The sequence below is a fragment of the Hippoglossus stenolepis genome, chromosome 3 (assembly GCF_022539355.2).
Source record: "Hippoglossus stenolepis isolate QCI-W04-F060 chromosome 3, HSTE1.2, whole genome shotgun sequence".
NCBI lineage: Eukaryota > Metazoa > Chordata > Actinopteri > Pleuronectiformes > Pleuronectidae > Hippoglossus > Hippoglossus stenolepis.
In genome coordinates this window covers 16,279,679-16,295,328 of record NC_061485.1, presented here as the reverse complement: position 1 = coordinate 16,295,328, position 15,650 = coordinate 16,279,679, and the positions used below count along the sequence as shown (strand labels likewise).

Genomic DNA, 15,650 nt, shown 5'->3' with positions numbered 1-15,650 from the left:
CTGGAACTGAAATGAGATCTGGCTATCGCAGGGAGGGAGACGTAGTAGCCCAAGCCATGATATGCATTCAAGTTTTAGGGATCTGTATCGTTCTCTCCCCCCCTCTTTTTTCCCTCCCCTTCTCCTGTTCTTTTCACTTTGTTTCTCTGGTGTTTGCGCTTCAGCCTTCACAAGTGTACTGCTGCGTGTGCACCCTCACAGACACATCAACGTTGCACTTGCCCAGAGGTAAAAGGAGGGTCAGGAGGTGTCGTAGGGGAAGAGAAAACGTCTGAGATATGTGTGTTCAGGGGGCCTGTATCTCATTACATAGGAGTGTGATAGCCATCAGAGTCAGAATAATATTTAGCACATGCTGCCTGCTAATGAAGCGGTAATGTCCACGGACTGGAAATGAGAACCAGAGATGGCTCTGTCTTTTTCTTTTATCTTCTCTTCTTCGTGCCCGCACCTTCCTTACCTGGCTCGTGTTGAATAATTCACCATCAAATACCTTAATGCTACCTGGTATTTGTGCCTTTCTGTTGAAATCTCACAAAGACAGAAATACCAAAATATAAATAATTATCCAGAAGCAAAATTAATATATAATATTATTGTCTTTAATGTGGCAGCTTTTTCTAAAATTTGTAAAACATTTAATTTATTTATGAGTTAAATCAACATAACTTACCTTCTTATCGTTGATTTTATATATATATATTTATATATTTTTTTCTATGACTTAAAAATATACTGATACAGTTATCTCCAACAGAACTATTTTTAGACAATGTGCTTTACATTTAAGCAGTTGTAGTTTTTTCGCTTTGTGATCTTTTTGTGTCAACAAACTGTGCATCTATTGAAGGCAAATGAGCAAGAAAATGTGCACATGTTCTCTTTGATGCTGGCAAGTTTTTACAGTCAAAGTTTGATTTACAACACCCCAGAGGGTGTTAACAAAATACAAAATAAGAATATTTTGTATCTGCACTTATAGAGCCTGTGAATCAGTTAATAAATATTTACATTGTCTTTTGAGAAATATCAGCAAGACTTGTGTATTGTTGACCTTTTTAAAAATTGCCCGATGGAATTGTGAAACAGAATTCATCACATAAATGCCTTTATAAATAAATATTTAATAGCAACAGGGTACACACACACACAGACACAAACACACATATACACTGAAATAAAACCTTCATTCACTACTGCTAAATGTGCTTTTAAGACTCATGAGACATGAGACCACACTTACAGCTCTGATTACAGTCTAAACATAAATTAGGTTTTATAGTTCCACAATAAAACACTATGTACTGAACATCCGCTGCTGACTTGATTTTTTTTTTTTGGTTGTACTGAAGATTATTCTTGGTTCTCATAAAAACTATGGTTTTTATATTGCTATAACATAGATATAATATATAGACATATATAGACGTTTTACATACATTTCAAATCACTCAAAAAAAATGCAACTATTCTGAATTAAATGAAGCCAATAAAATATGCAACTCAGACACTCTCTCTCTCTCTCTCTCTCTCTCTCTCTCTCTCTCTCTCTCTGTCAATCTCCTTCACACACACATAAAACCTTGTTCAGGGTTTGCAATCACTAAAGGGCAAATGCAAATCATCCGAAAGTTAAACCAGAAGAGAAAGCAGATCTGAACTCGGCTTATTTGGTTAATGCCATTAAGTCTGTCTGTGTCATTCACCCCCCACACAACACATCCATTCTCTCCGCTCTCTTTTACACACGTGCACACACAAAAACACCTGCACAAAAGAAAAAGTGATTGTTTCAACTTTCGCCCGTGCCCCCTCTTTTCTCTCTCTCCAGCCCTCTTCCTTGTCGAAAAGATTTACATGCTCTTTTTTCTTCTGGCTCTTCTATGCAGAGACCGTCCCCCTCTGTAGACACCCCCCACCACCACCCCACGCTCCACACAGTGACTGCACAAACACAGCTGACAGGAGGTGGAGGCGCTGCCATGACACAGTCGCGTGCCGTCCAACAAATCCCTCTCAATCTGCCAGGCAGCAGGCCCCGAGTGCAGGGCTTGTGTGTGTCTTTGAAACTGTCCTCAGCTTTGGGGTTTGTGTATCTGTTTATTTGTATTTTATTGGTCTGTCTGTCATGATTTCTGTGTTACTGTTTTTTACCTCCTTAACAATTATTTATGATTATTTTAATGCTGTTCATCCTCTGGTTTGAGAAAGAGAAACACAGCTACACACTATTATGATTCACTTAGAGAGTTAGTGAGTGTATTGGGCATCAGATGTAAGTTTGTTTTGTATCAGCCTGTTGCATTCATACATCTTCTGACCTATCGATTTTGTCGTTGTTCAATAATCAATAACCGGATGGATCAATTTTGGTAAGTCAGGTAATCAGCAGTTTTATGAGGATTCAATTTCTTTGCACTGTGAATATCCAATTCAATAGTTGTAAAGATATTTTTTTATGTGAAATCCTGCTAGTAGTGCGACATGAAAGCTCAGAAAGATACAGGGTTGATCCTCTGGGGACCAAGAATGTACAAACTGTTTTGGAAATCTGTGCAATAGTTGTCGAGATAATTGTTGGGACCAAAACGCTGTACCACCGAACTCACGTACCACATGGATATTGATGGTAATGTCAGGCTGGCTGTCTAAACAAGAGAAATCCAATGCCCGAACATTACTCATCATCGTTCATACGACTGCATATCATTGTGCTCAGAGGCTCGTCTCTATTCAGAAAGTATTTATTTTTTCAACCGGTCTTTTCAAGTATGATCTTTGCCCCTTCACACTGTGTGAAGAGGTTGCTGTTTGTCTTCTCTGTTGTTAGGACGCTGGCAGACTATTGTCATGTAAATACAGACTGCTGGTGGTCTGTTGTCTATGATGAAATTCAAATTCTCAACAGAGATCGCTCGTGAAAAATAAATATACATCTAATGAAAATATACAGACATCGTCAAATGTATGATTAGGTTTCTGTTGTCGCTGGTTGTAAATGAGATGTTTATATTGTGTTGGTGTCTTCTACATACATTGTGTCTCAGAGACTGAAGTGATGCAGTCAGTGATGGATGGATGTGCTTTGCTGTGTGGCATTTTAACCAGGTCTTTACAAAACAACTCTGCAGCTGCCTCTTGCTGCATGGCACTGCGGGTTAAGCACACACACACACACACACCCACACACACAGATGAACGCTGCAGCCCTCCAGCCCTCCTGAGTCCAGGAGGCAGTAAAGTGGTTATCTCTCTCTTTCAGATCCTAATCTGACAGCAGCTCCTGCCTGTTGCCAGGTTACCCCTGGGGCGTCAATCTCCATTTAAATCCTCGCTGTGTCCCGCCCACCCATCAACACCAGTCCTGTACACCCACCACCACCACCACCCTCCACCGCCGTCCTCTACTCCCCTCATCTCACCCCCTCAGCCTGAGGGTTTGCTCTTCCCCCCGTCACCACCACCCTCACCCAAACCCCTCCCTCAGTCTGACAGTGGCATCAGGCTGAATTCACACAGGGCAGCAGGTGACACATGGATGCTTTGGAATCAGCTGCTGTTCAGGAAAATGTTGTGTGTTTTCATGACGTAAGAGTGCGCGGCAAACTGGCAGAGTTTGTTCAACATACTTTGCGCCGCAAACTGTTCTTTGATGGTGGTTCACACACAACGTGCAACCTGGTTATGTAGAGCAGGGGGATGTGGGCTGAGTGGGTATGTTTGAGAGTGGGCCTCAAAGCTGCAGGAGGATGTGGGAAGAATCTGTTCTGTCTTCTCTGCTCACACACAAGAGGGGAAATGATGGAGAGATGGAGCGATAGAGAGACGTATGTCTGAGAGAACGCTCGTCCAGTTCTTCTTCTTTCTCTCCTCCCTTGCCTTATGAATGGAGGTCCATTGTGTGTGTGTGTGTGTGTGTGTGTGTGTGTGTGTGTGTGTGTGTGTGTGTCAGAGGCGACGTCTTGCACCTGACCCTATGACCTCTGGAGTGAGGTCACAGGGCGAGCAGGGTGGTTGAGAGAGAGAGAGAGAGAGAGAGAGCGCATAATTTCAGCACAAACAGAAAGACGAGCCCACTGCGAGGCTCTGCCACTGTGTCAGCTCAACCTCAAACAAGCTGCCAGCCATGGCTGAGCGGACGGCTGGTTATTAGGATGTTTCCTGATCCACAGATATACAGTAGTATGTTTGTCCACTCTGTCATATGTGTGTGGAAATGTATATGATTTGTTATGAATGTTGTTGCTGTTGAAGTTGCAGCATTGTTTAGCATTGGAGGAAAAAGGAAGGTAGAAAAAAGATTGATAGAAGCCCTGTAGTTGAGTTTTGATCTTCTTACATACAAGAAAGTTCACAGTAGATACTTTGAGACATGGGCTGTATGTGAGAATGCAAACATTCAAGTCAGGTGCTCTGGAAATTTTCCAGAATGTCTCCCGACAGCCACAGTTAAGATGCCCGGAAAATCTCTGTGTGATGTCTTATGAGAAGAAAGCAGGAACATATACAGTTAATTCACTGCAAGCGAATGATGATAACATGCTACAGACACAAAACTGGAAGAACCTAAATATATCAGGATGAAAAAGAGGTGACATACACGTCGAAGACACTAATGACGATGTCGTCTTGACAGACAACAAGATTTGAGAGCTTTTTGTGATAAGGGCTGACACCAGTGTGGATTGGCTGTAAACAAAAACAGTGTACTTTCTGCAGCAGAATTTATGCATCAATGTCGTGCCTCCTGCACGCTCTACCCAGATACCACCCCTCCCCTGAATGCTCCAGGAGTGTGTACGTGTGTATGTGTTTCCTGAAAACACATTTAATGACAATTTATAGTGATAATAAAAATGTACATATATATATAATTAATAAAAACCCAATGTTCCTATGGAAGTCCAAATCGTGTCCATGTTGCAGAGTTTTGAACCTTCAACAATGTCCTGTTATTTAATTCTAGTTGCTTGTTATATAGTTACTTACTTTGTTTTTCAGTTTGCATTCAGAATTTCCACAATGCTCACAAGCGCCGGTACGCTGCCCCTCCACAGGCCTCAGGAAGTTCGGCCAATCAGGAGAAAGTGAGCTCCGGAGGAGGCCTCTTAAGGAGGCCTGGGCCTGTTTCAGGGAGAGGCTCAGCTGAGGGGCTGCATGACAGGCAGATCTAGATAAATAAGAATGTTTAAGCGCATAATCATACAAAGATATGCTGGTGGAGTCACATGAAAATATAGAACTTGTTGACACAAAGTTGAGACAAGAGATGAGGCGGAGATCTGTGTGTGTGTGTGTGTGTGCGTGTCTGTGCGTGTGTGCGTTTGTGCGTGTGCCTCGCAGGAAAGTTGACAGTGATCCAGCCTTGGCCCGTACAAGCTGTTGCAGAGTGTCAGGATCACAGAGGACCTGGGCATAGGAGTGTATGTATGTGTGTGTGTATGAGACAGGCGCTCTCCTCTATGTGTGTGTGTGTGCCTGCAGTGCAATTGGCTCACTCCTGGTCAGTGTGTCAGTCAGTCTGTCGTGTGTGAGAGGGCATGCTTGGTGCATCTGAAACCTCCGGGCTGACGGCCGGCGGGCATGGCTCAGCCGCAGCGCTCCACCTGACTGATTGATGCAGGGCCTGTTTGAAGTCCAGTCAGGGAGAATGAGCTCCATTCATGAGCTGCTGCACCCTCCACACGCTCGGCCCCACCTCTCGCTGCTGCCCCTCCACTCTGTTAACAGCTGAAATGCTACACGGCTCAGTGCTCACAGTGGTATGAAACTGAGGTGGGCAGACAGCAATATGATAGACAGCCCCAGGAAATTCAACAGAGTGGAGGTGCAGCCTGTTGGGCCTTTAGTTTCCTGCTCCTCTGAATTGAATACACTGTACTGTCTGTACAAATATGGCCATTTCTAACTCTGGCTAATCAGTGGATCAATCATCCAATTACTATGTTAGAGCTACAATTTTCTTTTTTTTAACAACTGATTATTGTGGCAATTTATCTGTTAACGGTTTGATTTAGAAAAACAGAAAGTCATTAAAAGGCGTATGACAATCTCCTTGAGCCAAAGATTAAACCTTCAACGATCCAAGATAAGTACAGAAGGCAAATGCTCTATTTCTCACATGAATCTCATCATTTGGTGAATCTGTTATTTAAAATAATTGCAGATAGATAAACAATTATTCAACTTAATGGAATAATTGTTTCAGCTGTAAAACACACATTACATTAGACCCATAGGATGACTTCAGCAGTTCAGCGGATACGAAGGCTAATTTCCTCCTTCAGCGTGCACAGCTTCGGGTCCAACACTTACCGCATTCTCCCTCACTATTTCATGCTTACACTAACCTATAAGGCCAATAAGTAAATATATCTGTAAAAATAGACTGGAAATGGTAGGGAAAACAAAATTCATCTACCAACAAATCTAAAGCTCTTGTCTAAAACCAAATAAAAAAAATTACGTGTACATTTGGACAGAACCAGGCTAACTATTTCCCCCCACTTCCAGGCTTTAAGCTACGCTAACCTAACTATCACCTATGCTTATAGCTACATATTTACTAGACATGAGAGTGGAATCAATCTCTATTTGCTGTTGGTCAAAATGGAAAAAAATCTAAAAAAGATGCTGCCTCCAACCAAAGATTCCACGATTAGTTTCCACATTGAATTAAAAAACAGAAACAATGGTACAATGTGTGTGTGTGCGCGCGTGCACATGCATTCGTCTGGTCATAAGCGTGGTTTTCTTGCATCTTCTTGTATCAATGAGTATGGGTTCCTTGCGGGTTTCTATCACAGCGATCTGCTGTTGACAGGCAGAGCCAAGGTCAGTTCCTGGCCCTCTCACCACGCTTTGTCCATGAGATCCCAGGAATGTGCAGGAATGTGAGCTCGGACAGGTGGAGAGGTCCCCTTCAGAGACAGACGCTAAGACACAGTCCCAAAAGCCCCCTTCCCTCCTTTGCCCCCTCAACCATTCTCCACTTGGCGCTGCCTGGTCCTTCTCCTTCACGTTTCCCCTCACTCCGTCTGAAGAAAGAATGTCAGGAAACAGCTCTCCTGTTTTCCCTTGCAAATGGTGAGCAGACGAGAAAGGGAGGTAGACAAATTGGACGGAAAAAAGGTTGATTTAACATGAGAACAAGAGTCCAGGCATTTCCTTTTATTTTTCTTTCTCTCTGCAATTTTCTTCCTCTGTCTGATTGATTGGGTTTTGTCACCATTGTCGCCATATTCAGAGAGATATTCCCATTCTTCCGCAGATGGACCGCGAGAACGTTTCAGGAAAAGAGGCTTCTTGTTCCCAGCCCTGGTCTATCCAAGAAGTTTAGACTCCAGGTTAATTCGGAAAAATAACCTTCCTCAAGTGGAGCTTGATAAAAAAAAAGAAAAAGAATCTTCAACTGTCAGCTTCCCTCATCCCCCCATCCACTCTCTTCCCCTCTCTCAGATTGTTATCGTCAGTGAGATTATTGCTTCCTGTGGAGACCTGTAGCTGCCTCTGCTCTCAGCTTTATGTTCCCCATCTTCCTGAATATAATGTTGGACCAAATTATAACAGTCCACACTCGGTAAACCGATGAAAAGATCCAGTTTACACTTTAGAATATGTTTAAAACAAATAGTGGATACTTTTTGAGATGTAAACACTCTCTTCCCAGTTAATTTGGTGTATCAAGCTAAAACTGAAGCAGTGTAATACATCAGCTCAGCAGTAGATCCTCCTTAATGATAGTTCTGATGTTCAGTTTAAAAGGTGTTGATTCACCTGTATGCTCATTTTGGCGAATGTAGTTTTTGACCCTATTGAACCTCTATCTTTATTAAACACTGATGCTGCTCCTTTTTGGGGGCAACGTTATGATGTGTATTCAACTTCCGGGCCCTGGTGTGTAAACAACCGTACACGTCTATGTTCTTGTATATTATTGGGAACAATGTGCAAATGCGACTTTCTTTATCCGTATTGTCAAAAATGCAACATTGGCAAGACAGTGAGGTGAGAGAGCTTCTTAGTTTCCGGCACACTCATGATGTTGGCTATAAGACTCACCACGAAAAAACTGTAAGGCAAACTCCACTACTAGCAATAGGAAAGAAGTCGATCTGCATTTTTTTAGCAGGTTTACCCGCGTTTAAAAAAACCTGCGTACTACTTATTTATAAAAGAGGTATTAGAATGGAACTCAAAACCTTTGCCAAGGTCCTAAAAATAAAATCAACCTGCACCAAGTTTTACACACTCATAGATATCAGTCCACTAAATATGCCAGATTTTTTTTTATCATCCACTGGGAAATTGTTGAAAATGTAAATTAAGCCCTATCTCACAATGTTAACACTCGAGAAAAAAAAAATCCTTGATCTGTCCCTTTGGTTAGATCTACGCCAACATTTTATGGGTTCTTTCTTGGCCCATGTTCCATTCTTCCAAAGAGTTTAATGAAAAGCCGTTTATTAGTTTTTTACGTAATACTGATAACAATCAATCAAACAAACGGACTGGAGTGAAAACATAACCTCCTTGTTGGAGGTAACAGTGCAACAGCCCCACAAACACAGGACTCTCCTGGAACGGTCACGTATGGTATATCCATCAGTTTTAATTATCTCAGCTTCATTTCCCCTGATGTTTTTATGTACACAGACTTTTGCTGTACATTCAACTAAGTTCTCCAATAGTCGGTCACATAACACTGTGGGTGGCAGTTATACTCACATTATTCAAATATCCCATATCTACATCCTCCTCTCCTTCCTCCCTGACTACAATGCACCAGACAGCAGCCTCCGAGTTCCCATTACTGCATCACTTCTGGGGTAATCCGAGCCACTCAGGCCCCTCCGACACCCACTTCAACACGCTGTCCTGTAAGACTTCTGTGTCCTCTGATTAGATTTGATTCCCCAAATTGAATCTCCCTCTGAAACAAACACCCTTTTATGCACATGAGCATACACAGAAACGCACACATGCTGGACATTGAAACCATTCTTAGTTCACTGTTTACACCGCGACCCTTATTCTCAGTAAAAGCTGCTAATAGGAGCAAATTACTGCCAACAACTTGAAAACATCAAGTGCCTAACTGCTCAGCTGTAATGGAGTTAACTGCTGACCAATCCAATTACAGGCCTGCGAGGGACTCAGTGGAGCCTGGGGAGGGACGGATGGGATGGAGAGAGGGGCGTGTTGGCCTCAGGGGACTGGGGGAGTGGAGGGTACCTGGCTCCTGGGCCGCTAACTGTCACTGTTTTGGCTGTAATTGTATTTGGAGTGGACCATGGGCTAGAGTTGCCCCTGCAGTTCAGGCTTGAGCAGGAGATGTGATGTGATCAGTCGTTATGAGCAAACATAAAATGGCTCAGGGTTAAGCAGTGTCTCAGAAACTAGTCTACAGTTTAACCTGTAAGAACATCAAATCTACTCGAGCAGCACCAGGCCATATTCTAACTGAAGGACGAGAAGAGGTTTTGATTGAAGGTTTTATTGAGCACTGCTAAGGTTAAGGACACGTAACACCCCTTTGAGTTAAAGCAGTTTGAGCCTTGTGTTTGTTTTTGTTCTGCTTTGTGAGGGACATTAGGCTGGTGGTGACCCAGGAGGTCAGCGAGGAACACGGCTCTCGGCTCGCCAGGTCAACTTTGTTTGACGTCTGGAAATGTTAGAGCGGTAACTCAAACCAGGTCCGTTAATCAAAGCTAATGCAAGTTTGATGCCGCTGTATTTCTCCCTCTATCTCCACTTCATTTAACCTCCATTACCTCTTGCCTGGCTTCCTCAATCCACGTCCCTGTCCTCCCTATTCAACCTCCTCCACTACCCCCCTTCTGTCTCCCTGCGGTGCTCTGTTCAACTGGCTCCATTACTCCCCCTCTCCAACTCAACCGTCCCCCCAGGCATCCCAAACCTCATTTACACAGATATGTTTAGCCAGCACAGGAAGCAACCCATGCCCTTAACAAAATTACAGTCCAGCCAGCGAATGAGCCGCGGGGCTGGTCTGCAGGGACCAATCATAGAGGGCCTAGGCTCTACCACTTCCTTGTTTGAAAGGAATAGTAGTTCCAAAATGCAGATTTTTTTGGAGTCCCCCCCTTTCTGTGAGACGACTTTAGACCCGACCAAACGCTCACCTCTCACCATGTGAACTAATGCACTCCATTACAGCTTTAATATGGGCTTCATGAGAAGTTTTGAGTGATTTTAATGATAAGGACGGTAATGATGGTGATGTAAATGCACTGAGTGCTGCGTTAACAGACCCAGGGTGCACAGCCCTGCTCTGATCACTATCTCTGCGGCGCCTCAGTAATTTGGCTCTGAAGTTTGCTCTATTAATGGGACTCTGCTTTTACTTTTTCCCTCTTGTATCCTTTAATGCTCCCCATCCCTGCATTCCTCTCGGAGGCTCTTGTTCCTCCAGTCTTTAAGAGATCACACTGTTTATATTAAGGTTGATATGATCATAACAAATACATCAGGAATATTTCATATATTTCTAGATATAAAAAAGTTTATCCAAGTACATAGAGTACATCTATTTAACAGTAATACCTGGCTTCAAGCCAAAACAACCTTTACTTAAAACCAGTGGTAGATCTAGGATTTTTCGAAAACAAGGGCCATGAAGGGGCCACAATTTACACAGAGGGCACAATTATATTACCAGCAACAATGTACAATTCCTGATTCAGTTAAGTCAGGCATAGAGTGTGGCTTTCCATCTCGATGATTTACTCAACAACAACAGTGTGAGGTTGAATTTGACAACTTTTTTAAGGTCGCTCAGTATATGCCCAGTTCAGATTCACATTCAAGTCATTCTTTGTTAACTGTTAGCTCTATGGCTTTGAGCAAAGTCCAACGTCAATGAATAAAGTTTGAAAATTGTTCCTCTTTCAAGCACATTGTGAACTTTAAAAAAAGATTAGAAATAAAAAATCTTACCAAATTGTCATATACTTGTTAGTATTGTTAGTAGGTTACTAGTTTATAAAAATTTTTTTAAAAAGACAAGGCCCAATTAGATTTCAGCTGGGGCAAGAGCCCCCCTGGACCCTGCCCTGGATCTGCTCCTGCTTAAAACATTCCTTCATGCAGTTTATTGCTGCATGTCTGATTCTCTGTGGGAGGCGAGTGTCGCCCCTTTGATTCCTGTTTAATATTCCAGTGTTGTCTGTGGTCTCGGAGGAACTGTGAGGCCACTTAAACAACCTCCCCATCCCTCTCCTCCCCTTAAAATCTGTTTCTGTATGCATCAGGGACTCTGGAGGGTAGCCATGTGAGATATCTCTCTCTCTCCCTCATTCCAATCACCTCTCCCTCCATGGCCTCTGCTCAGGTAATTAACTTCTCCCTCCCATCTCGATCCCCCTCCACGCCCAGCTCCTCACTCTCTCTGCTCCTTATCTGGGCTCCTTTCAGATTGTTTAAACTATCGGCCCTCTTCCTCCTCACCCTCCTCCCCTCCTCCCAGCCTAATTCCTCTGGCAGAGGGTTGGGGATAGGTAGAAACTAATCCACCCCTCCACCTGCCGCCACCTCTCCTCTCCTCTCCCGTCCTGTCACTCCACACATCCGCTCACCACCTCTCTCTCTTCAGCTGAATCGCTCTCACGCTACCTGTTTTGTCCCCCCTTTTAAAAGAAAAAGAAAAAGAATTGAGGCTTTTCAAAGATTTGTCTTCCTCACGTTGAGTTTGAATGGAGATTTAAGAGCAAGAGATTGGATTAATTAGACATGTTATCCTGATCAGTGAAAGAGAGACTTGATCCCTGTTCACTATATCCTGATTAGGACTAGCACACACACTTACTCTCTCTCTCTCTCACACACACACACACACACTCACTGAGTAGGTGAGGTGAGGCTAAATCTGTGACTTTTGGAACTGCTGGGGATTAAAGGGAGATTGTAATTGCTTTTTCTCCTCTCCCAGTTCATTTGTATTGACAACTTGTTATAGCAAGGTCATGGCTCTATGAATGGATTCGACAAAGACAGAGCAGAAGGAGCTTTCATCTCTCCTCTACTGAGGCTTCTTATAGGCACTAATGCCAATTTATGATCTGATTCAGAAAGTCTATAACGGGTAATGTGCAGGCAGTGGGCTCGAGAGAACGGAGAATACAAAGAAAGGCGCGATCTTTGGCAGATAATCACTGTCATAATTACCATAGTGTGATAATAGAGAGAGAACTCTGATTGAATGTTAGAAGAATTAGGCGGAGGGACATGTTCGCTACCCTCTTCCTTCTTTCTCCTCTTGCTCTCTTTCTTGCCTCTCAGTATTTATATCCCTCTCTAATAGCCTGTGACTCGTAGTGTGTGGTACCTCTCGCTGAGTTAAAGGTCAAGTGTTAAGTGTTGTGTGTGCACTGAGGATTTGTTCCAGATCGTGTGTGGTTAACCGAGACGTGCACTGTTAAAAAATGAGCCCAACTCATGAACACAAATGACTCAGGTGAAGTGGAAAGTTTGAGCTTTAAAGCTTCAACAAACGTCAAGGTGGTGATGTTCTCAACTATTAAAGCACTGGAAATCAAAATGAATCTGTGTCATCTGTCTGTTTACCAAATATGATTTTGGTTTCTAAATTTAAGGAAATACACAGTCATAATAAATATAAACTTTTGCTGTTTTATATGTTTTCAATAGAAATGAATGAGTGCATGTTTATCAGCTGATTTCTAATTTACCAATTAAATTAAATTTAACATTTAATTTACACTGTTTGCTGAATTCTAAAGCATTACCATTATTCACATTATTACATTATTACATTATTATATTATGGTATGTAATTATAAATGTTAAGTGTTTCTGTACATTACCACCTTTTCCTTTATTCAATGACATTTTTATGAGAAGCCTACAATGTTTAAATGTGATGTTCTATGAGTTTTGTTTTACACAGATATAATGAAAGTTGTGCAGAATTGAATTCAATACTTTTTCAGTTCGCGGCTGTGTATAAACAGTGGTGCGATTTGTTCCTGATCCTTTTTGATTTAATTATTGAGGCAACAGCAGAAACAGTAACAGAATCGATTTGTCAACTTTACTCACCTGGATGTCTCAGAAGTGCATTCAAATGTTTATTTCAGGATTTACACTAGTATGGGAGAATGATAGGCAGCATCTGAATTGATGGTCCTCACCCCCTGTTTTGTTAGCTGGCCTCTGTCAGGATTAAAAAATTTTTTACATACCCTTCTACAGCCTGAACCCTTTTACTGTTCAGATTAATTTGTTTTTGTTACACTAAACATTTTTATTAAGTAGATCAAATCATTGCCATTCAGAGAATGAGTCCAATATTCAACATGTCCATTGTTTTCTTTTGACTGTTAATATGTTGCAATCGACAGTGGAATGACAAAAACAAACTGTAATCATATAAGTAATTCAATAATTCAAGTATTCAGTGTCTTATTTTTTATTAATGTCACCCAGGCTTTAAAACCTAGATAATTGAATAAAAATACATTTTTTTTTACAGTGTGAATCCTGCTGTGTTGGGCGTCTCAGGTGGCTGTTCATGAAGGGGGGACCTCAGACCTCCACCTGGGCTTTTAACATCAGCTGATCAGAGGTAAGCACAAAACCCAAGTCCACAGTTCCACTCTCTAGTCGGTCTTTTTGCTTCCACTCAAACAGCCTAAAAAAACAGTGATAGTTTCAAATCAGATGATTTCTGTCATGAACTCCTCCGTCGTGGGCTCAGCACATACATACAAGACGGTATAAATTTATGAAGTGAGGCCTCTTTCCTTTTTGCTGTGCTGGCTGTATCATGTTGCCTGGACAAAGCCATGCTATTCCCTCCTCCTTTTACACCTCTGTGTATAGTCAGGGACAAAGACCTGATTCACACACCCTCTACACACTCTTTCCTCTCTTTGAGTATTTACTGTTTACCACTCTTCAGCCTGCAGCACGGCTGCGGCTGGTCTCAGACTCAGGCGTACAGCATCATGTGGTGTTGCGGTGAAAGCTGGAGGGTTAAAAGGTGGCGGCGCAGATGCTGTGCCGGCCTCAGTGGGGGAGCAGGATGGACAGAGTGAGAGAATGACTGAGATAAAAGAAGAAATGGAGAGATGGGGAGCTGAAAGTGAGAGGGGGCAATAGGAGAAAGGAAAGCAGAAGATTATTCAAAGCAGAGGAGTGCTTATCTCAAACAGAATGAAGGTTACAGTGGAGAGAGGGGAGAGAAGGAAGGAGGGAGAGTGGTTTAGTGTTTGGAGCTGGTTCGTCGACGCAGGGGAGATGAGGCCTGCAGCTCCATATAAGACCAGGATCTCTGCTGGTGACTGATCTCCCTGTGTAGTGAAATATAACTCTCATCTCTTAGCATCTCTTTTCTTCTCTTCCACCATCTCTTCATCTCATCCCAGAGAGGTTAGGTGTCCGTAAGAGCAGCATAGAGTGTACGATCTATTTTTGACTAGAAGTGGAGCTGTGGAGTTTGTTTGGCTCTTACTTCCGCCAATGTTTGTTTGTCAGCAGGATTATGCAAAAACTACCACTCATTTTCATGTTTTCCATGAGTGGTGGGGTAAAACACATGCAAGAAAGAACCCATAAAACTTCGGTGCAGGTCCGGATCAGGGGAATTTTTTTTACATTGTCTTTAACATTGCGAGATAGGACTTAGGAAATTTAAATGTGGATTCATAAGGGGACTGTTGGGCCTTGGCAGAGGTACGAATGCATCTGAGTGCTATTCTAGTGTTACAATAGTGCATATGTTCAGATGCACCTTTGAAGGGGTAACACTTTCCTGCCAACAGGCCTTTTTCAGGTAAGAATCACATAATCAAAGATGGCTGAATTCCGTTCACTTGTTTCAGTTTCAGGGTACTGGTACCATTCTCTTCATGTTCCAGTAAAGCTGGATTTGTACTTAACTCAAAGGGTTAAACCTGAAACTTTTATTTTAAGTTTTGCTTTGAGTTTTTCATCTTGATAGCACTAACACAACGTCAGACGGATGTAGCCTATCCAAGCAAGTTATATTGTGCTTTAAATATATTCCATGTGCAGGACATCATTTGTTCCTGAATTCCACACTTTTACTCATTAATTCATAGTAGTGGGCAGAAAGATGTTAACTTAAGGAACATGCAAGTTTTTAAATAATTCAAAAGATTTGATTAACAATTGGCAACCTTATAGAAGCAAGACAATGCTATCAACATGCTTGTTAAACATCAAGGACACACACACACACACACACACACACACACACACACACACACACACACACACACACACACACACACACACACACACACACACACACACACAGGTTTTGCTGATTGAGACTCATGTAAGAGAAACATGGAAAGCTTTTTCCAAGGCTTTCAGCCATATCACTCAGCCCTCAACAGTTTTCTCAGTCAAACTTCAGGCCAGCCTGAACGAGAGGTAAAGTATGGGTGGAATCGGAGTTGCTGAGCTCACATGTTAAATGCTGGTACGTAAGTGGACGTTGTGGTTGATTTTTCAAACAACTGTGTCTGTTTAGAATAAATATCCACAGGGTAAAAGTTTTCATGTGACTGAGCTTTTTCTGTAACTGTTGCAGGGACACTTCTCCTCGGAGTCGCCCATTGTCTGTCCCATATTATCACTGT

At 42.4% G+C, this 15,650-nt stretch overlaps 1 protein-coding gene across 1 annotated transcript in view; it reads left to right on the top strand.

The window, feature by feature from the left end:
* Window positions 1-13,578, top strand: part of eefsec (eukaryotic elongation factor, selenocysteine-tRNA-specific) — a 46,431-nt gene extending 32,853 nt beyond the window's left edge. The window contains exon 7 of the mRNA XM_035151961.2: window positions 13,514-13,578. Coding sequence (XP_035007852.1) covers window positions 13,514-13,518 — 5 coding nt within the window. The 3' untranslated portion in view covers window positions 13,519-13,578. The remainder of the gene's footprint in view (window positions 1-13,513) is intronic.
* Window positions 13,579-15,650: the final 2,072 nt, after the last annotated feature.